At 44.4% G+C, this 22,167-nt stretch overlaps 1 protein-coding gene across 1 annotated transcript in view; it reads right to left on the reverse strand.

Moving 5' to 3' along the window:
- Positions 1-22,167, reverse strand: part of DHRS11 (dehydrogenase/reductase 11) — a 568,551-nt gene that overhangs the window by 133,590 nt on the left and 412,794 nt on the right. Inside the window, exon 4 of the mRNA XM_069614696.1 lies at positions 18,204-18,333. Within this exon, the coding sequence (XP_069470797.1) occupies positions 18,204-18,333 (130 nt within the window). The remainder of the gene's footprint in view (positions 1-18,203; positions 18,334-22,167) is intronic.

The raw sequence follows: 22,167 nt of genomic DNA on the forward strand, positions 1-22,167 counted from the left end.
CCCAAAGGTTACATCTACTCAGGAGCTAGTGTCCATCTAGTAGTGTCTTTCAGAAGTAGTGGACCAGGTTGCTACCTCCTTACATCCCAGGAGAACAGCCACTGAAACAATATGGTCTGGAGGGTTGCCCACAGCTTTGCCCATGGTTAGGACTTCTTCAAAACCTTCCACCATCAACGTTTGGTTTTGAGTTAGTTACCCAGAGTTGGGCGAGTATGCCCAGACGTAGATCCCAAACCTGCTGGGCCTAGAGATCCAAGCTATTCCTTACTGATGACGCCAAACAAGGCCAAAACATTTCTGGGGATGATTGTGGTCTCGTGCAAAAGGGATGTGACATAGCAGTTTGGGCTGGTCTACCCCTTTTGGGGTGGGACCAAGTCTGATTTGCATATAGCCTTTCCCCTTCTCTAATGGCTTGGCAGGCTGAAAAAAGATGGTGTGGAGGGTTGTCCTGAGCTTTGCCAGTGGTTATGATATATTCAAAACCTTCCAATCATCAATGTTCTGGTTTTACTGAAAAGCAGCCACCATGACTTTCACTACTGTGCCTTGAGCGTGCAAAACCCGAGAGGGTTCCTGCATTTAGGTCCTGTAGGATTTCAGAATGGCAGAATGTTTAACTCAAAACAGATGCCTTAGATGCCTGAAGGCCTGGAGATGAGCCTCCAAAAGTTATGAAGAAAGCATCTGTTTTACAAAAATCTTCAGTCTGGGCCAGATGAAGCTCGCCTGACATCCAAGCAATGCAGAACATTTGACATCAGGCACAGAAGACAGGAAGAACATAGATAAAAGACACTTCCTGATTAATGTTTAATTAAGAGGCTTTTTTAGGAATGACCAGAGGGTGAGAGTAATACTAGTTTCAGAAGTGGAGAGGCCTGACTTTTATGGTCTCTCCTGATGGAAGTAAACGGCATTAGGAGAACTGTTTTCCACAAAAGAAGTCTGATGTCTACTGATGCCATGGATTCCGAAGGCTTAAGCACTAGTTCTGCCAGACCACATTAAGATCCCAGACAAGATTGAGTCTCTGACTGGAGGGAAACGCCTATTAAACCCCTCCAAATGTTTCCTAACAATGGGGTTAGGTGTAGACTCAAGGAATCTGAATTTCTATGAGCTCCAATATCAGCCAGGGAAGTCCTACAAATATCAACCTGAATGCCACCCTCTCCCAAGTAGGCTGTGAAAGACAGGACATCAAGTTGAGAAGAAAGCGGGCTAATATGCTTTAACAGGCCAGTGAAAGAAACACTTACTGAGCCCTCCCTGGTTCAGTGCATATTGTTGGTCCCCTTCACAGAGCCTGCTTAATTTTTTAAAAATGTTTTTATTTAAAATTATATAGTTTAATTACAAAAATGTTAATTTATACTTTATCCACATGGTTTACAATGACTACAAAAAAAGCAAGCAAATATAAAAGAAAACAATTTGCATTTCAGATACTTCCTCCAATTAAAGTTGAGGGACCAAAACAGCAAAAATTGTCTTTCATTAAACGGATGGCCAAGACTGTTGGCCTCCGGTTATATTGTTCGAAAAGTGAATAATGGTGATTATCAAGTTTTTATTGGTGCCTTCCAAAATCTGGGCCCAACGCTCGTGTGGTGCTCTGAGGGGCGCATGATTCGTAAATCTTTCTCTAAACAGATTTATTTTTTCCGTTAGTTTGGGACACTCCATTATAATGTGGAATAGTGTTTCAACAGTGTCCACTTGTTCGCAAAATTGGCAGAATGCCATTGATTTCGACAGTTTTCTAGAATTGGTGAGTGCTTCGCGTGTAGGTAAAATATTCAGGCAAAATCTGAGAAATCAGTGTGATATTTCGATCTGGGAAGATGGCTAGGTATGCAGGGAGCTGGTTGATGGGTCTAATGTCTATATCGCAATTGATGTTCATTTTGTAGTTGTTTTTGGAGGCAATTGTCTTTATCCAGTCGTTCTGTAGCAGTCGCTTTTTTGCAGATTGTGGACAATTAACAAGAGACTCCAAGGTTTTATCGTTTTCCCTCATTAGCTGCTCTATGGCAGCTTTCCATGCCTTAAGCACAGTATCAGTTGTCGAATTCTCTCTGGTGCGGAGGATGTCGAGAGCCAGGATATCGTTGTTTGCAATTTTCCTGTATAAGTCTAGTTTTTTCCAGGTGACGATGGAACTGAGAGATTGAGTGGCTATCTCGTGCCGGATTCTTACCACAGGAAAGGTGTTGGCCAGTTTTAGGATTTTCCACCAGAAGATTCCTTCTAGCGTATCCCAAAAAGCTTGATCAATGTTAATCAGGGTTTCACTCCCATACGTGATAATAGCAATCACCTTTTGCCGGTAAAATGTTATGACTGGTTTCATCGAGAACTTCCTAAATTTGAAGTGGATTGTGGAACCTTGCCGGACAAGGGTAGCTGTCTTGATTTGGAGCTTTGAGATCCAGTCTTTCTCTATCTCAGAGTGATTCAATAGAATTCCCAAATACTTGATTGTGTTTTGCCATTGGAGCTTTTTATTGTCCATGAAGAATGATGTAATTTTCTGTTTGGTTTGCCTGTTATTTGTCAGAGACATGATCTTGGTTTTGGTTGCATTGATCTCTAGATCGTTCTACTTCACGTAATTCTCCATCTGGGTGAGGCTTCTTTGTAAGCCCGTGGGGGTAAGGTCTAGGATCACAATGTCGTCTGCGTACAATAAATGTGGCACAGGTATAGAGTTCAGTTTCAGTGGGTTAGCTGTTCGAAATCAATGTTCCTCCGGAATGTCTGAGGTATATAGATTGAATAAAGTTGCTGCCAAGGGGCAGCATTGCTTCAACCCATTGTTAGCATCAACCGGCGAGGATAACGTTCCGTCACGGGAGAGCCTATTTTCGATGGTGGTATTGGTGTAAAGTTGTTTAATAGGCTCTATAATGTCTGATGGACAGTTCCACAGTCTCAATTTTAGCCAAAGTTTTTCTCTGTTAACCGAATCAAAAGCCACATGTAGATCGAAAAAAGCGACTTAAGTAGGAAGATTTTTTTTAGAAGAGCTTCATGTTTAAGTATGTTTAATATCAGAAGGTTGACATTGGTTCCTGTGTATTTGGCGAAACCAATTTGACGGTTATCGAATTGCTTGTTATCTCTGATCCAGATGTAGAGATTTTTTAACAATAATGTGGCAAATATTTTGCCGATAGGGTCCAGTAGAGCAATTAAACGATCGTTTGTGGGACTGTTTCAATCGCCGTTTTTATATATTGGTATCAAGATAGCAGACGTCCAAGAGTTCGGGATTTGTTTGCATTTTTCTATGTTGGCAAATAGATGTGTGCATATGTTCGCCCATTCAACCGGGTTCCGTTTAATGATGGCATTACAGAGACCGTCGGGGCCGGGAGCTCCTGAGGCATTTAATTTCCTTATTAGTAGCAGGATAGATTCTTGTTCCCATGTAACTGGCCATTTAATTTCAGCTTGAGCTGCTGGTTTAAAGTTATTGTTGGTTGGCTTTCCTGTAGAGATGGCTGAAAAATGGGCTAGCCAGGTATCTTCCAAAATAATAAGTGTCCGTTTTTCTTGTTGGCCCTTCTGTGAATTTAGTAAATTCCAAAGTCTTCTTGTATTATGTGATTTATGCATGCTAAGTAGCGATTCGGCATCTTTTTGAAGTAACAGAGCTTTGGCATTCTTTGCCCAATTTCTATATTTTTGTTTCACCTTTTTCATCAATATGGTACCGTTCAGTAATTTTGATTTTTTTAAAGACAAGCGAGTTCTTTCCGTAGTTCTCTTTTTTTATCAAACATGAGTGGATTATAGGAATGGTTGTGGGTTTCCTTGGCTATATGATTATGGTTAATATTTTGGAGGACTGGACTGAGTATCCATTCATAGTTTATTTTGTTCAGCATCTGCTGATTGGAGCCAATGTAGTCTTCCACAAGCTGATTGACTTGAGATGGATTAATGCACAATTTGGTCGCCCATTTGTTTGTTTCCATCTGGATAGTTGGGAAGTCTCTCTGCCGGCCCAAGCAGTTTCCCAATCTATACTAATGATGTGATGGTCGCTCTTTTGAGATGTTGCATTTCCAATGTTTATTGTTCTCTTCTTGATTGCTGGAGATGTGTAGATGTAGTTGAGTGTAGCTGAATGAGTCCCACACGACCAGGTTGGCTTAGTTGTTCGTTCTTGTGTTGCCAGTGTGTTGTAGAGCGTTAGGTTTCGCATCTTCATCTCATTGCTCCAATGGTTAGCTCGCGATGAGAGAGTGGTTTTTGATAACGGGTTTCCTTTATTTTCAAATAGATGTAAATTAAGATCCCCACAAATAATTAGTTGAATGTTATGATACGCCTACGAAACCTCATCAATGTCAGTAAATACAGAGTCAATAAAGACAGACATTGGAAACGATTGCTGACAGGTTCCAGTATATATTAAATATCCCAAGAGTATCTTTTTGTGATTTTCGGTCGTTTGTGGGTTCAATGGATTGAATAAACCTGTTATATATTCGCATATAGTAAACTGCGCCCATGTATTTAGATTTTTAGATTCAATTATTCGTATGGCTGGAAGATTCTTAACCATAGTGAGTTGGCCGGAAGAAGGGCAGCCTTTCTTGCATTGTATGGCAGGGTTAATCATAATAGTGTAGCCGTCGCATCCAGGCAACGATGAGAGCCATGTTTCTTGAAGGCATATGAATTGGTGGGTCAGAAGAGTGTCCATCGAGTTGTGGAATAAATGATTGGACCCTCTAGTATTCCATGAGCAGAGTGAAAGAACTTTATTGTGTGGCGGTATTGATGGTTATCTTTGTGAATTGATCGTAGAATTGCATGATCAGTCACTATAGTCTAGGTCTCTCCAAAAGAGATGTTTTGTGTCATTCGTCGTTACTTGTTGAGTTCGGACTTCTTGGTTTCCCATAGGTGAATTACTCGCTTTGTTCTTATGGAAGCGTTGTTTCTTACTAGGCACAATAGGAAGATCTATCTAGGTGCTTTTCTCTGATCGTTTTAGGAGTGTTTTCTTGTTTTATGTCACAGACACCTCGGATGATTTTTCCATTGCCTGAATGAGTCAAGGTACATTTAAATCCTAATTTAAAGAGATGTGGCGTGGCATCTAGGATTTCTTCTATGATGTCTGCCGAAATGAATTCCACCAATATTGTGTCCATGATGTTTTCATTAATGAATTCTACTAGGCTGATATGGCCCGTGTTGATCCATTTAAGTGTCTGAATGGCTATTAGGAAGCATAACATATGAGTTCTATTAAGAATAAGTAAGTCTTTCCCACTGTCCATACACTCGATCATCAATTCTGTTTTTTGTGTCTGTTCCATGGGATCAATAAACATGGGATGTTTCAGTTCGTGATCTTGGGTCATTAGTGAGAGTCTACTGTGGTCTTCATTTGTGTTCCCATAAGCATCATCGAGTGAAAAGCTGACTGATCATCACTTACTGTGGAGTAGTCACTAGATGATGTGATGTCAGAGAGAGAGCATTCTAGCTCAGTATCTGAAATATCCACACAGGATAAATTAGTGTATTCAGACTGTCTGGTGTTGCCTTCTTCATATGTGTCAATTATAATGAGTGATTGGTCATTGTCAGGAGGACTAGGATTATATGACATTTCGTGACTTTCAATTGTGTAAATGGATAAATTAAGCAGAATGTCTTGTTGTTCCTCTGCTGAGAAATGCGAATCCAGAACAGTTGTGATTGTATCTCTTTGCGTTTGTTTGTGAACCTGTAATGAAATGTTAATTATCTTATCCATGGGAATAGCTTTCGTTTTTTTTTTTTTGTCTCTTGCGGTTTTAGGTTTCGGCGTGGTAAGGTTCCTTAAAAAGGCTTGCAAACCATTTAACTTTTTTTCCTTTGTTTTGGTTGCGAGATTTTGTCGTTTAGGTGTTTTCTTGTTAAATTTAGCATTGTCAAAGATTGGAAAATGTTCAGTGTCTTCAGTGTTGGACATTGTGCCCTTATGTGACATTCGATTTGTTGCTGTGGGCACAATAGTTGATTCCTTTTCTGATCCTCTATCAGTTGTCGTTGTTGTAACCCCAACTTCACGTTGTTGTAACCAACTTCAATCAGTGAGATTGAGGTATGGGTCTGACCTAAACCGCTCTTCGATGGGTCCTTAGTATTCGGAATAGGCTAAAGAGTACGGCTAGTATGGGTGTTGTCATGGATGCTTTTTCTTCACGGTCTGTCCTAGCGATTTCGTATAAGTGAGCTTTCCATTGGGCACTTGTTTCTGCTTCTATGTTGAGTCGTTCGAGAATGGTGTTAACAAATGACTCAAGGTAAATCTGTTTTGAATTAATCAGTGCTAGCTGTGTTGCTTGATCCTTTTGTGCTTCTCCCTTGGCTTCTTGAATTTCATGTATGGGATGAAGGCTTGGGAAGTCGCTGCTAGAATTAGATTTTGAAGGTCTACCATGGTAGTGGGTATAGACTCTTGTCGTCTCTCAGGGAGTCCTTTGTGACACTGACATTTTGACTGGAGCAACTCCTCTTTCATGTTGGCAGTTGCGTGCCAGTGGTCATGTGGTAGGTTGGCAGTCAGATTAGGCTGTGATGTTGAAGGAAATGAGGGATGAATGGGTCTTGGGCTAGTAGCCTTCCACGTATCGGTGTGGATGTGTTGATTTGAAGTGTAAAACACTTCATTTCTTTTGTCTTGGCTATTTATCAAGTCCTCTATCTCTGTGATATCTAGAGATAGACGTTCTTTCCTTGGCTCAACGGCATTTCGACTGGATGTGTCTTCAGTTGGTTTAATGGCCTGGGCATATTTATTTTCCCATTTTTTTTGGAAATAGCTGCTTTCTCTTTTAGGGATACTAGTGGGAAGCTACCCCCCACGTTTGTTCCTTGGGTCAATTCAGTGTTAGGTGAAACCTGTTCATGTACATTAACAGGATCAGGACTCGGATTGTGATTGACTGACTGAGGACCCAATTGCTGTAATGTTTTGTTTAATTTGGATCTTGGGTCGGAAACTGAAGAGATTGCAAGATTATTGCCATTCATTTGCTGTTTACATAATTCCTTTGTCGGATCCTCGTGAATGTTGGTGCTAGATGATTTACACACGTCAAATTTCCATTTGTGTACAGCAGGGGGTGACATCTTCCTCTCTGCCACTATGTTGTGCAGCAGCCGCAGCAATTGTGGCGCATGCGCAGATGGCAGCTGTTGACCGCCCGCATCTCCCAGGCAGTGGAGGACTACCAGCGTGGCCATCGCCATTGATGCCAGAGGCAGGAGCGGGGGGGCTGTGGGCAGCCGACTCCTCAGTCGCATAGCGGGCCGGCCCAGCAACCTCCACCATCTTGGATCGTGTACGGCAGGGAGTGATGGTAAGAAGTATGCGGACGGGGCCGTGTAGCACAGGGGAAAGCTAGAGTTTGGCGGGCACCGCTAGAAATCACGAATGGAAATAGAGTGCGAGCGGGGTCATAGTAATCAGCCCAGCCCTGCAGTCTGCAGCTCGCGAGGCTGAGGATAAACGGTGATAGAGATGGTCCGCTCCAAGGTGAAAGATCCTTCTATTGCGAAATATATTCTCACACGCAAGGCGCACAATAGGCAGCAGATAGCGAACGGGATCAAAGGGACTGGCCTGACAGTCTCCCGCTCACGAAGTAGCAGGCACTAAGTTACAGTCAAGTGGATCTTTCACAGAGTGATATATCAGTGCCACACCCAGGTAGGGAATCCCTCAACTGCAATTATTGCGCACAGTTAGGTGAAAAGTGCAAACGGGATCAAAGGGACTAACCCGACAGTCTCCCGCTCGCAACATAGCATACACAGAGCTTCAAATCAAGTGATTCAGGCTTACTATCCAGGGCAAACACTTTATGTCTGCAGATTTTTTGGCTGAGATCTTCTATGCACTCACGGCACACTGGGAGGATGAGTTGTGCTAGGAAGCCGGGGCACCGCCTGTGCTTGAAGCTGGTGTGCTCACGGGCACACGGGACCGCAGAGCCAAAGACAAAAGACTCTGCTGCCAGACTCCGCGACCCACTCCGCGGTGTGCTGATGGTTTTGTAGTGAAGCAGGAAGTGGTAACAGGCAGGCAGTAAAGACAGACTAGATTGTCCAAGCACTCCAAGAGTCCAAGCAAGAAAGGCAGACCAAAGACTCTGCTGCCAGACTCCACCTGCTTAATAGGTCTGCGCTGGGGTAGAGTTCCTAGGGGAGAAGTACTGGTCTGAGAAAGCTGCCATGCTGAATGGCCCACTCTCAACTCTAGTCTCAATCGGCAAAGTACTGGAAACCACAGGGGCAGGCTGGGGGGACGATGTGGAATGCGTTGGAGGAACATCCAGTCGAAAGAACATTACCAGTTGGTAAGTAACTTGTTCTTCGAATGGACTGTGTCCTCCAACACATTCCACATCTTTGAGGGACTCACAAAGCAGTACCAGTAAATGGAGGAGGGAAAAGAATTTAGAATACCCAATTAGATTGCGGAATAAAGAACCGCCTTCCCAAAGGCCAAAAAAAATAAAATAAAAAAAATAATAATAATAATAAATCGGACCATGGAATGTATCCACTGAATAATGTTTTACAAATGTATGGATTGAAGCCCCAGCAGCGGCATCATACATATTCCTAATAGGAACACCCCGCTGGAGGGTGGTGAAGTAGCCACGCCCCTAGTGGAATTAGCTCTCAATCCTTCAGAAGGGTCTTTACCCGCCAACCGGTAACACTCTGTAACGGTAAGGATAATCCACCTGGACAAGGTCTGTTTGGTAACAGCCTGGCCCAATCGGTGTCCAGCATATCCTACAAAGAGTTTTTCGTTCACTCTGACCCTGGACATCCTAGACGCTCCCTCGCGCGATAGCAGATCCTCTCGTGGGGAGGGCAGATGGACATTTAAAGCAGGTCCGGGTACCACGCTCTCCTGGCCAAATCCGGAGCAATGAGGATCATGTGGGAACCGAACCTCCGCAACACTTGAGGAATGACGCGGACTGGAGGAAACGTGTACAGCAGTGGGAATGACCAATCCACCACGGACGCGTTTCCTAAGGCTCCTCTTAGAGGAAATTCCCTTGAGCAGAATCTCTCGCACTTCCGGTTCACACTGGTAGCGAAGAGATCCACTTGCGGGTTCCACAAAAGGCAAAGATCTCCTGAAGGACTTCCTGAGCTAACTCCCACTCGTGAGAGACTGTGCTCTGCCTCCACCGAGTGTCCACCGCCGCATTTTCGTCGCCGGCCAGATGAACTGCCGAGATCGAAATTTCCTGCTGGATGGCCCAGAACCAGAGCTGCATTGCCTCTCTGCACAACAGGAGTGACCCTGCCCTCCCCTTTTTTGTTGAGGTAATGCATGGCCACTGTGTTGTCCGTCATGAAAAGGACACTCTTACCCCGTACCAAGGGCAGAAAAGCATTCAGGGCTAGCCTGATGGCTCTCAGCTCTAAAAGATTGATGTGGAGTCTGGACTCTGACGGAGACCAACGACTGCTGGCGGTTAAGTTGTTGGCATGAGCGCCCCATCCTGTGAGGGAAGAGTCCGCCACTACAGTCACCTCCGGCCACGGTTGCCAAAATGGTTCCCCCTTGGTCAGGTTCCCTTCGTTCACCCACCACAGAAGGACCTGGGAGACCGTGCGTGGGATCTGAACAGGATACGTCATCTTGCTGGAGAACTGCGACCACTGCATCTTGAGGACCCATTGCAGGGATCTCATCTGCAGCCTGGCCTCTGGCACCAGAAAAATGTAGGAAGCAAAAACTCAAAGTGCAAGTCGCCAGCCGCAAACCTCAGGTACTTCCTGTGCGGGGGATGAATCGGCACATGGAAGTAAGCATCCTTGAGATCCAGAGACATCAACCAATCCTGAAGTTGAAGGGCCTGTAGGACTTGAGAAACAGTGACCATCTTGAACTTGTCCTTTCAGAGGAGTTTGTTCAACCAACGCAAGTCCATGATGGGTCTCAACCCCCCCGTCTTTCTTTGGGATAAAAAAAATAAGGGGAATACCATCCCTTGTTCCTCTCCGCTACAGGCACCAGTTCTATAGCGCCTTTCTCCAGCAAGGACAATATTTCCTGCGCAAGGAGCGGATCCAGAAGCTTCAAAGAGCGTTTCCCCGGTGGATTGTCGTGAAGCTGCTGAAGGAAGGGAAGACAGTAGCCGTGGGCTATGGTATCCAACACCCACGCATCTGAAGTAATGGCCCGCCATTCTTCGAGATGCTGAGACAGTCTGCCCCCAACCGGCGAACCATGGGACATGGCCTCATGACTGTTTGAAAGCAGCTGCGGCAGTGCCTGAAGGCAAAGAGGCAGCTGCCTGAGCGGCTCTGGCATCACGATTTCCCCGTCCACCACGGGTATCTTTCTGCTTGCTACTTTGACTGGCGGCCCCTCTCGTACTACCAGATGGAGTAGTACTGAAAGGAACCTCCCCTCCATGGCTGTCCCTTAGGACGAAAAGGCGGAGGTTGACGCACCGCGGCGCTCAAAGACTTTGACTGCAGCTTTTGAGGTCTGCAACCTCTCAAGGCTCTCGTCAGCTTTGCTGCCAAATAAATGTGCGCCATCAAAGGGCATGTTGAGAAGACGGGCCTGCACATCCAGAGCAAACCCAGACTTCCGCAACCATGCAAATCTGCGTATCACAGTGCTCGCAGCCATGGATCGGCTAACACTGTAGGCCGTATCCAGACCCGACTGAAGGGATTCACACATGGCATCCTTGCAGTCTTGCACGAGAGCAAGGAAACCATCCCTTTCTTCCCCCTTGGGAATATGCTCAGCCGCCAAGGAAACAATTCCACAGAGTGTGAAAACCTTGCCAAGGCACACATGGAGTTGGCCGATTTCAAGGACATGCTCCCAGCAGAAAATACCTTCCGGGCCCAACCGTCGAAGCGCTTGTCGTCCCTATCCGGAGGGATGGTAGGGTACGCCGCCTGCCTCGCGGTGGCTGTAGCCGCCTGAACCACTAAACTCTCAGGAGTGGGGTAAGTATATAAATAGCTGGGGTCACTAACGGAAGGGTGGTATTTCTTAGCTAGATTTTTATTCACAGCCGGAAGAGATTCCGGGGACTGCCAAGCAGCTGCCACCCTTTTCTGCAAGGTAGAATGAAATGGCAAAATAGGGTCAGAGGACAGACCTTGATCCAAGATGTCCGTCAGATCATCCTGCACAAAGTCTTCTGGAGGACTAGATCAGCCCAGATACTCCGAGACTCGTCCCATGAGTCTCCTATAAGAAGACTCTGCATGAGCCCCCGGCTCAGGTCTACCAAACTCCACCTCCGGGGAAGTGTCCAGTCCACTTGCATCATGGAGGGTCTGCCTCAACTCGTCCAATTGACTGTCCCCAGAAAAAATTGGAGCAACATCAACGTCACCAGGTTCCTCAACCTCAGACTTTTCCTCCTCTTCAAAAATATCATCCACAGGGGTTTGAAACCTAGGTCTGAAGACAGAAGGGGGCTTGGAGACCAAAACCGGCCTCACCGACTTCGATGTAGCCTTCCTTGGAGGATCCACAATGTCTGGGTGCTCCAAAGACAAATTTCGAGAATGAATCCCCGAAGGCGCGGAGAGCGTCGACAACCTCGACGTCGTGATCGCCGAAGGCTTTGGTGTCGACATCATCACAGGTGCCGACGGCACAGTGGGATGATACGACGGCAAGGCGTCGTTGTCCAAATCGGACGGACATGGTGCCGAACGAGTCGACGCCGGCACTGAGCCCTCAATAGGTTGCTGCGGTCTCGCTGGGAATGAGGACCAAGACCTAGAGACACGTCTCTTGCGACCCTTCGATTCCTTGTCTGTACAGGACCTCAACGGCTCCCGATGAGTGTCGCGTTGCGAACGCGAAGGCGTGTGAGCCACGGAACGAGACCGATCCTGGCCGGCTTTGTCATAAAGCGCAACCGGACCCGTGTCCTGCGATTGAAAAATCACCCATGGATTTTCTAAAAGCTGCCCATTCCTCTGGAGTCGAGGACTTCGTAGTACACGAAACCGTCCTCGAGGCACCACCCTCCGAGGAGGACGGGGAAGGAGACTGGTGACGGCGCTTCCTTGAGTGCCGGGATGAGGAAGACGAGTGGTGGGAACCACTCCGGGCCCGAGATCCCCGGGAATACTTCCGACGCGGAGAGTCGCCCCTCGAGTCTTTGGTGGAAACCCCTTTGGACTTGGAAGTCCGGGACTTAAAAGGCTTAGAGCCCCTACCTACCTGGAGCTTGTCCTTCCGCCCCCTGTAAGGTCTTAGCAGTCAGCGACTGGCCTTCCCAACAGTCGTTGGTGTCGTGCGACTCGCCCAGGCACCACAAACAAACGCAGTGGGGGTCGGTGAGCGAAATCTTAGACTTGCAGTCCCGGCAGGTCTTGAAGCCGGATCGCGGAATCGGAGGCGTCGATGAGAAAGACATCTTCAATGAAGAAAACACACAAGGTGCGCGGAGTCTCACGAAGTTAACACGTTCGCGGAAAAAATGGAACAGAGGCTACGGGCGCTGTGCGTTCTTTTTATAACATCCTGCGACGTCGTCCTCAACGGAGGCCCTCGAGGGACATGGACCCGACGCCATCGGCGCAGGACGCCCTCTGCCGAAAAAAGTTTCTGAAGTGCACAGCTGTGGACATTACATTTCAAAGATGTGGAATGCTTAGGAGGACACAATCCATTCGAAACACTTAATCACGACCTCGGAGCAAGCTCCAGTAGACTGGGAGCCCTCGGCCACAGTGGCGGTAGACGTGCTGGATCTAGCGTACGACAGACTCTTGGAAGTGGCACTCGAAGATCCCTTAACCCCTGAGGTAAAAGAGGACGAGCCTGATCATCTTTCCGAGGACAGCCTGGTAGGGCGCCTGGGTCCCTCGGCTTGGGAGCCGGTAGCCTTAATAGGCCTCATGCCAGCAAGAACCGGAATCAGAGTAACCCCGATCCGTGGGAACCCCGGGGAAGGAGTCACCTATGTAAGGAAGGCATGGTATCGAAGTAAGACAGGCACAAGTGACCACGGTTCAAGGGTGTTTAACTTTCACAAGGGGTGAAAAACACTTAGCTAAACCTAAATCTACAGATGGGAGCAAGCTACGACCATAAACTAAAAATAGTGCAGTCCTAATGGAGTCTTGTCCAAATAAAAGGGCCTCTACTAAAAAATATTGCCAATCCTTACTGTTACTTTACAAATAGTGTAGGGTAATGTTCATGAAAAAGAAAGACGTGTTCACAAAATGTTAAGTCAGGCTGTTCGGGCACTTGGCCTCCTTCCCCGCGTTTTCAGCACAGGGCAAGGCGGTTCACCCGAGCCAAGCACACACTCTGGCTTCCTTGACACAGCGATACAGTTCCAATTCCAGCATTAGGGCCTTCTGTGCTCAAGTCTCTTCTCCATCATTGTCTCTTGATTCGGAGGGCCTGATGTACAAAACAAAAATAGAAAGTTATGTTCTTCTTATCACCATATGATTTCGGTGTCTCTTCCTGGATCCCCTCAGCTGGGCTCAGATCCCTTTATTTTACGACTCCAAAATTATTCCTTCTCGGGTGACTCACGGTTCACCCCAATCCCCTAAACTGGGCTCTGACCAATTGCAGTTCACTTTATACTTATCGAAGACTTTTGAATGTGCACAGAGTTTAGCTTGACCCATTGCAGGACCACTTTGATACAAAGTTCCTTTTTTATAATGCAGTTGCCATTCAGTTGGATACCTAACCGAGACCTTCGAATGAGCATCCACGTGGCCCCGGACCACTCTGTACACAGTATCTGACTTGGCTTTTTCAAAGTACATTCACGCCTTTAGTTTCCACTTGTTCGCGCCTCTTATCACATGCGTTTCAAACTCTGTCCTTTTGTGTATTTCTTCATACAATGTTGCCTCTTGCAACCTTGGTTCAAACACAAGCGCATTTCGTATCGGTTTCTCCGACACACCGGCTGTGCTGCTTCTACTGAAGCGGCTTTCTTGCAGGAGGCAAGGACAGTACCACGGCGGCAATCGCTCCTCCCTGCCTGGGTTATCGACACAGGCGCGCCCCAGATACTTTTGGTGCAGTGTAGGTTTGTTCAGCTTCAGTTCCCGGTCTTAGGCTTCTCAGTTTCCAAGGCTCATAAAAGTAGCGGTTTCTAGAGATCATGGGTACTTCCCTCCTTGCAACCCTCTTCAGTCTCGTCGCCTTTCTCCTCGTGTTAAATCACCACATTGGAACTGCTGCTTCCTCGTGTGCTTTTCCTCATTCAGCATGTGATTTCATGCGCCACCTTTTATCCGTGTTGGGAAATGTGTGTGTAATGATTAGTAATTGCCTGACCTTGCCTGGAGGCCAGGGTGTTGGGACATGTCAGGTATACAGATCTCGTGTTAAGGTATTGTACGATTTGACCGCACCCAAACGGTTGCATGTACAAAAAATCCTAAAAAAGCTACCACCAAAGGTTCAAACACCAAAAGTTCGAACCTTTGGTGGTAGCATTGTAGGTAAGTGTTAACCAAAAATCAAAAAGACTGTCGGCTGCGGGTGTGTCCCCCGCAACCCCCCGCTCACTACACTTTAGTATAGTGAGCGGGTATAACCCCTGCAGCCCCTGTAAAAAAAGTTTTTTAAAAAAAGGACCCTGCGGCTCCTGTTCGTGATCACGCAAGTGAAAGGGAACTTGCGCCGCAGGGACTCAGCGTGAATAAAAAGGTAAGTAGGGTTTGTGTATGTTGGGGGCGTGTGTCGTTGGTGTGGGTGAGGTTATGTAGGGGTTTCAACGTGTGTTCGCATGGGAAACGTGCAAACTTTTGGTGGTTCGCACATTTCTCATGCGAACTTTCCGGCCGCAGTAAAATCAGCCGCGGTCAGATCACGTAGATTCGGCGTTAATCCATTGTCGCTCATGATGAACGGTCTGTGAGAAAGTGTTTGTGTTGGAAGATGGGGAAAGGGGGGGTTGAGCTTCTAGGTATCCTACCTGGTTGGATGGGGAAAAGGCTGTTACAGGAATAGGGATACCGCGTCTCACATCTTGGGTGTCCCACTTCCACTCCCTGAAGACCCTTCATCCAGGAGATCCGCCCACACTGGTCCACCCCCCAGGACCTGGATCCAATAGTGATGGCTGTGTCCTGGCCACCTGGATAACAGATCCCCAGAGACTAGCGGGTGAGACACCTGCTGAACAGTAGGCCTACAGTGTCCTGACGAGAGGTTCTGGAGACAAAGTCCTTAAGGAGGGGCGGAGGGGAAGTGTGGAAGATCTCCCTCCACCGCGAGAAACTATTCTTCAATGCCCTGTGACAAGCACTGCAGGCCAAGCATGAGTCCCAGCGGTGGACAGGCCCCAAGCACTCAAGACAGAGTGCATGGTGGTCTAAGGCCAGGAACGAACGGTTGAATGAGGTACATCTTGTGAAGCTTCCTGCGGTCGACATGCGCCGGGGGAGACGAGGCACTGAAGGGAAGTAAAATAAAATTGGAAAAAACAAACAGGGAGCAAGCAGAAAGCTAAAAAAAAGTGTCTGTGCTGGCTGCCAGGTCCCCCAACGTCTGTGCAGAAAAAGGGACTGAGGTGAGGCATCGGCGCAGTGCTCCGACACATGAGGCCACGCCCCTGCACGCTATACTAAAGTTAAAGGGGAAGCTCAATTTTTCACTGCCAAAGGTTCCAGTACTGTCACCATGTTGGGGGACGACCACAAGGATGCAGGAAAGGGGATGGGACGTATAAGTACAAGCAGTCTTCAAAATCGTCAACTCTTACTAATGTTCACCGTCAACCATTTAGGCATGAAACCACCAAAAGTATACTTTACAAACTTGCCCCCTTTTATTCTTGATAATGTTTAAAGAAACTTGAAACATATATTTTTGCATATAGTAATGGATTATGCCAATGCCTTCATTCTGGGACTACCCACCAGAAATGTCAGACATGAAGAGCATGCTTGTTCTCAGTTGCTCCAATCAATCAAAATGTTATTTCAGATGTCTCCATTAACAGTACACAAACACATAATCAGAACAACAAGATAAATACATAAACCCCAATATAAAATTCTCCAACTTCAAACACAGATTTTTAAAATCAGACCGTTTTTTAGACTTCCGGGTGGATAAAACATGAATCTATTTTCCCCTGTTATGCAAAATATGCATTCTCATGTCTAAAGCTCTTTTAAAAAATACAGCCAAGTCATACAAAAAAGGATCCTTAATGATTGTGATCTGCTTACTCCTTAAATGCATTTTTAACCGTTCCTTCCTCAGCTCCTGACCAGATCCTCATCTAACCCTGTCTTACAGCCACATTTACCTGAATCCTTCATCCAGTTCCTCCTTTTTGGCAGAGGCAATACATTTAAATGTGCTAAATTCACCAGCCATCTGCCTGCTGGTGAGTTTATTTGAGTAATGGGGCCTGGACCCAACTTCAAAATGTTCATATCGGAGTACCAGGCCAGCGACGGAAGGGATTTACAATTTGCCACCCCAGAGTCGAGGGCATTTCCCTTTGAACAAGAAAGAACACTAGCCTTAGCTTGCTGTAATGTGCCTGGCTCTCAGTGTTCTCCCGATCCTGGCGGAAACTCCTGCCAGAGACTGCACCCGAATCTGAACCACTCATATTTCAGTGAACTCGCCGAGGCCGCCACCTCTTGGAATCCAGCAGCCACGCTAGCATTAGCAACAAAGCTTAATTTGAGCCTTGCACAATATAAGCAGAGTCCACATTGTACTAAAAAGGTAAGACCCTGAAGTACCAACTCTCCCCTCTAGGCACACTTGGACAGCCAGGCAGTAGCCCCAGCAGCTGTCACAGAAAACAGTTCTGAACAACTTCCAGGGATTTATTGTCCTGATGGCCACCAACTTTGCTACCGTACAACATTAAGGATGCAACCTTTAGCTTATAAACCTCCAGGCACTTGTCAAGTTTCCGGGCCCCGTACAGATGTTTAAATCGCAGTAGGCCCCTTAACCTGAGGGCAGCTCATTCTGCTTGATATTTTATGTAGCTATCCCATCTATCAGTTCTAGAGAACATTCGGTCTAAATACAAATATGTATTTACTTCTTCCAGTAGGTGCTCAGGATTAGATTAGACTTCAAATTCAAGGAGATAGTTCACAAAAGCATAGTAACATCAATTAAACATTTTAAATCATCCTCAATAAAACATGATTTAAACAAGAATAAAGGATGCTAGCAAATGTCAATGAAAGGGAGAGTTAAATGAACTATTGTTTTCTTAACCCAAAGTCCATAAGAGACAAGCAAGGTGGGTGGTGCATTCACTTATATATCATCCAGACCTTAAGACCTGCCTTTAGGAAATCAAAGTTAAGTGGGATATTATAGAGTTGCCTCTAATTAGACTAGCACCCTGAGTGGAAAATGGGGAAGATGATCCAGAATGCAAGGAAGTTCTGTTGGAAATGGATATATAACCAAGATTTAGAACAGTGTGTTAACCTATAATAAGCATGAATCAAAGGCAATTTTATTTACTGTAACTTTTTTTCATGTCAAAGGTGAAAATATGTATTAATTCTAAAACAAATTCAAAATACCCTATCAGTCCACTCGAAACAATCATAACCCATGCATTCATACTTCTACTACATAAATGGTTCATCAAACATCTAACTGCATTAGTCAGCTGATGAATACATTTAGTTTATGAGTGACTTATGATTGTTTTGAACAAATTATAGTAGACTGAGTGCAAAGGGATTGTTTTAAAATATTGAACAATTAATACAGATTTGTGACTTTTTTGCACAAAGTGTTGTTAGTACATAAAATTACCTTGGAGAGTGGTTTATTGGGTTGAATTTTTATAAAAACACATTATAAATCCACGTTAAAAAAAAAAAAGTGTATTTCTCTCTGTACATATACCCTTGGGAACTGTTTTGCATTTTAGGAAATTAAAAACATTTGTCTTTATTTCAGTGTCCCTACACTATGGGGTAAATCTCAAAATCAAGATGGATGTCTTAGAACGAATGTATTTTCTAGCAGATCAAAAAAAACTATTTATGCCACATTTTGAGTGAGTAGAAAATCAAAACATTTCAACATCCTTCGAGGACTCTGTACTTTTAAATGCTTTTTATTATGTACAGACTGACAAGTAAAATGATGTTCAGAGGAATGCAAGGTAAAAATAAAAACTTACCGTTGCCCTAATGTGTGTGTTTGCTTCTCTCAGTTCTTGTCGTATTCCCTCTGTCAATGCTGTTACAGCATATTTTGTTGCACTATAAAAGTGGCTAACTGGAGACGGCGGTACCCTATGTCCAGACATGCTGCAAAAAATAAAAAATCATTCAACCTAGAAGCCAGGCTAAAATCAAGCCAATTAAAAACTAGATAGTTACAAAAGTTAACTCAAAGATGAATACATACCTAAACTACATGATGAGCAAACCAGACCTTCCCCCGGTGGATTATACGATGATTGAATGTGATTATAATAGTTGATTTTGAAAAATATTTTTTTTTTTTAAATCACACAATTTAAGATGATTTTTCATAATATTCAATTCTTGGCAATAGATGACAATATGTTCCATTCTTCCAAATGTAAAACACGAAAACAAAATCATGCAAAACGCCTTGTGCCATTCTTAGCTCAATGTTTAAAGAGTGAAATATATTAGATTATTAGAAAAAGCAGTGAACATGCTTTAAAGACTTAGAACATAACACAGCCAAAAAAAGCCTACGACACTAATATGGGTTTCAACACACGAGGGATCATGCTTCTATAACAATAGTTCATTAAGGCTATTGTACCAGTGAAGACTAAAATTATAGAATTTTAGAAAATCTAATCAGTGTATTGAAATGAGAATGCCAGATATCAAGAATGTGAAAGGCAAAATATAGCATTCATCCTGTAGCAAGACTAGTTATGCTAGAAACAGTGTAACAGGTCAGAAATGTTTAAAAAAACATTACAGCAATGAATAAAGGTATGCACTCCAATTCATATTACACCTGTACACATGTTATGACCAACTAAAATAAACATTAATGTTACATTATGCAGATGGTAGCATGTGCTTGTATTGTTTGTATTACAGGGATATTAGCAGAATGATCTTTATTTTTGAAAATTCTATACTTGCTCAGAGAGAGTACTATGATAATTCTAACGATTTAGATACAAAATGAAAGCAAAGCAAATATGTAAACAATTAATGTTTTAATAGCAGGAAACAGAAAAGGAAAACAATGTTTTTTAGAGAGACATTTGGTGCATTAGAACGTATTAGAAAGCGAGAATAGCCCTCTGTCTATGCTATCTGGTATGATAAGCAAAAACTAGACATATTTGTCATCGGAATGCTGAACTGCTTCAATGTTTAGAATGTGCTTACATTTTATTGTGCCAGAGATGCATCCACTGCAAAACATAGCAGTTGTACAACACTAGTTCTTCATGAACACCTCACAAAAGCAAGCAAATTAAGGTATTTAAATAAAACAAATAAGATTATGGCTTTAAAGGAATTGTTCGTTCAGAAAATATTATTGGCCAAAAAGATGGCCAATAATAAAACAAATACCTAAAATATATATATTTTTTTAAGTCCCTATGCAGAGTTTCGAGCAAATGAAGCTCAAACTTTAAAATTGCAAGCACTAGGGGGCATCCATTTTGTGATTTCAGGCAGCCTCCTCGGCTCTGCCTTTGCGGCACTAAACAAGCAGCAAAAGCCCCCTACTGGGAGCTTTTGCTTACTGCAGCCTAAGCAGAGCTGAGGAGGCTGCCTTCACTTTCATTTTACATTTTCTGTGCTCCCCAAGCTCAGGGAAGCATAGAAAACGTAAAATGAAGGCAAAAAGCCGAGGCGCACCAATTAAAAATATAACGTTGTATTTGTGATTGCCGTGGTTGGAAAACCATTTCACAAAATGGATGCCCCCTAGTGCTTGCAATTTTAAAGTTTGAGCTTCATTTGCTCGAAACTTTGCATAAGGACTTAATCCAAAATTGCACAATGACTTTTTCTGAAATAACTGAAGTAAATTCAACCTTCTCACGAGGGTGAAACATTTGCACTAGCTATTGGTTAGTGATCATTTGAATCTTGGTGAGTAAGAAAGGGTGTGCTGTGTGCATGTGTATAATTGAGGTGGCAAGTGACTTTTTATGGCTAGCTTGTAGCTTGCAACTTAAAATTGTTTTCCCTGTTCACACTATTCTAAGCCAGGAAGCAATACATCTAAACAAATTACACTCCGATGCAAAAAGATCCCTTATTGACTTTTTCTTCGTTTAAAACCACCACCCTATTTTTCTTTCACACAGTACTTTAAAAATTCAAAGCCCCTTTTAGTAATGACAATTCTTTGTAATTCGGCTAAAACTAGACAGATCCTTCTAGACATGCATTGCTAGTTGGATTTTCATCACATCCGCAACACAATTCTGCTTTTCTTTGCATGTCAATCCTGCAGTTGCAGTAATCTTTCACGCATTTGTTTATTTTAAAACCATCTGCATGCCACATCAACACCTTCACTCTCTCTCCATTCAACCTGGACATATTTCGGAATGAATTTTTCTTCAGTGTAGCAACTGAAATGGAACTTTACTTGTGGTGGCATGAGGTGTAATTCAATACATGGTCACCCTATCATTTTTTTTCTCCAATACATCCCACGTCATTTCATAAGTCGAATACTAGTCATGGTTCAATGGAACATTTCAACTCCATCAATCATTTGCCTCTCGATAGCATAAAGACATTCTAAAATGTCGAAACCCATTTAAAGAGAATTCCTCAGTTGCCTCTGATGAAGATTAAACACCATTATTTGTCATAATATGCAGATATAAACCCTGCCTCGAAAAGATTTTTTCTATATAACTATGATCCATTTAATTAACACTTCAAAATATGAACTTGCCACTAGCCATTGTCTAATGAATATCGACTCTTGCAAAGTAAGGAATTTCGTGCTGTATACATGTAGAGAACTGAGGAGGTGGTGGATGTTGTAAGCCTTGCCAGTGTTGCCACTCCCACAACATTGCACACCATTTTCAATCTTTATTACATCCTCACTACATCCCCATCCATTCCTTGGCACCATTAAGGACTACTGTTAATTCACTTCAGTTTTGTTATGCAAAGATGCCTACACCATGAACCAGTTATAGGACTGTACGTATCACAAATTCGGTTGGTACCGAACTCCCACCCCTCTAACTGTCCACCTTCTTAGCTCAACTCACTTTTCAGCCTGCAATACCTTTTCATTTCTGCAGGATCTACATAATTGTCACATTTTGCCTTCATACACTCTTTGCCTATTGTCCCACTCATGTTCCCTCTATCCATCATACATCTGACATTTGTAACATGTACAAGTCATCCCCCACCCACTCTCACACTTGCACCCTTTATTCTTTTCAATGGGTTTGCTTGATATCCGGCCAGATACTACATTGTTCTTGCTTATTATATTCTCTACAGTATACTCAAGACGTTGCATGCCTGTCACACACCTTGCCATTCTTCTAGATATATCTTCCTCACCCTTCTATGCGATTGCTTTAAATATGATATGACATTTATAACACGCCTATATACATGTGTTTGAAGGCACGACGAGGCAAGGGAGGGGGAACAGAGGGAAGACAGACAACAATCATACTAGGCCAGGTGACATTCTGATCGTGCAAGTGCATGGCAATGGGAAGGAGGGAAGCGCGGCGGGGGGAAAGGGGAGGGGACAGTGCAGTACACGGAATAAAAAATAAACAAGAGTAAAAGTACTACGGCCAGCCGGTGACAAGTGCAAGGGTAAGTGCAGACATCTGGTGTCAAGTTCTGGTGGTGGGACTGCAGGGATACAAAAACAGTCCCCAAGTGCGGGGGTTGCCAGGAAGGCAGTGCAACTGGCAGGGGAGGGGACCTGGGCCCGTGATCAGAAGGTGGCCAGGTAACCAGTGCAATTTCAGTATCAGCCAGGAAATCAGCAGGGGAGAGGAGGAGAGAAAGTAGAAGCAAAGAGAAAGGTTTTGAGGTGCTTCTTGAACCAGAGATGATTCTCCTCAAGAGGCAGGGAGGCTGTTCCAGAGGGAAGCCCCAGCCAAAGAAAGATTTACCACCAACTTGTTGCTT

This window comes from Ambystoma mexicanum, chromosome 9 (assembly GCF_040938575.1).
Source record: "Ambystoma mexicanum isolate Mex_15411 chromosome 9, UKY_AmexF1_1, whole genome shotgun sequence".
Lineage (NCBI taxonomy): Eukaryota > Metazoa > Chordata > Amphibia > Caudata > Ambystomatidae > Ambystoma > Ambystoma mexicanum.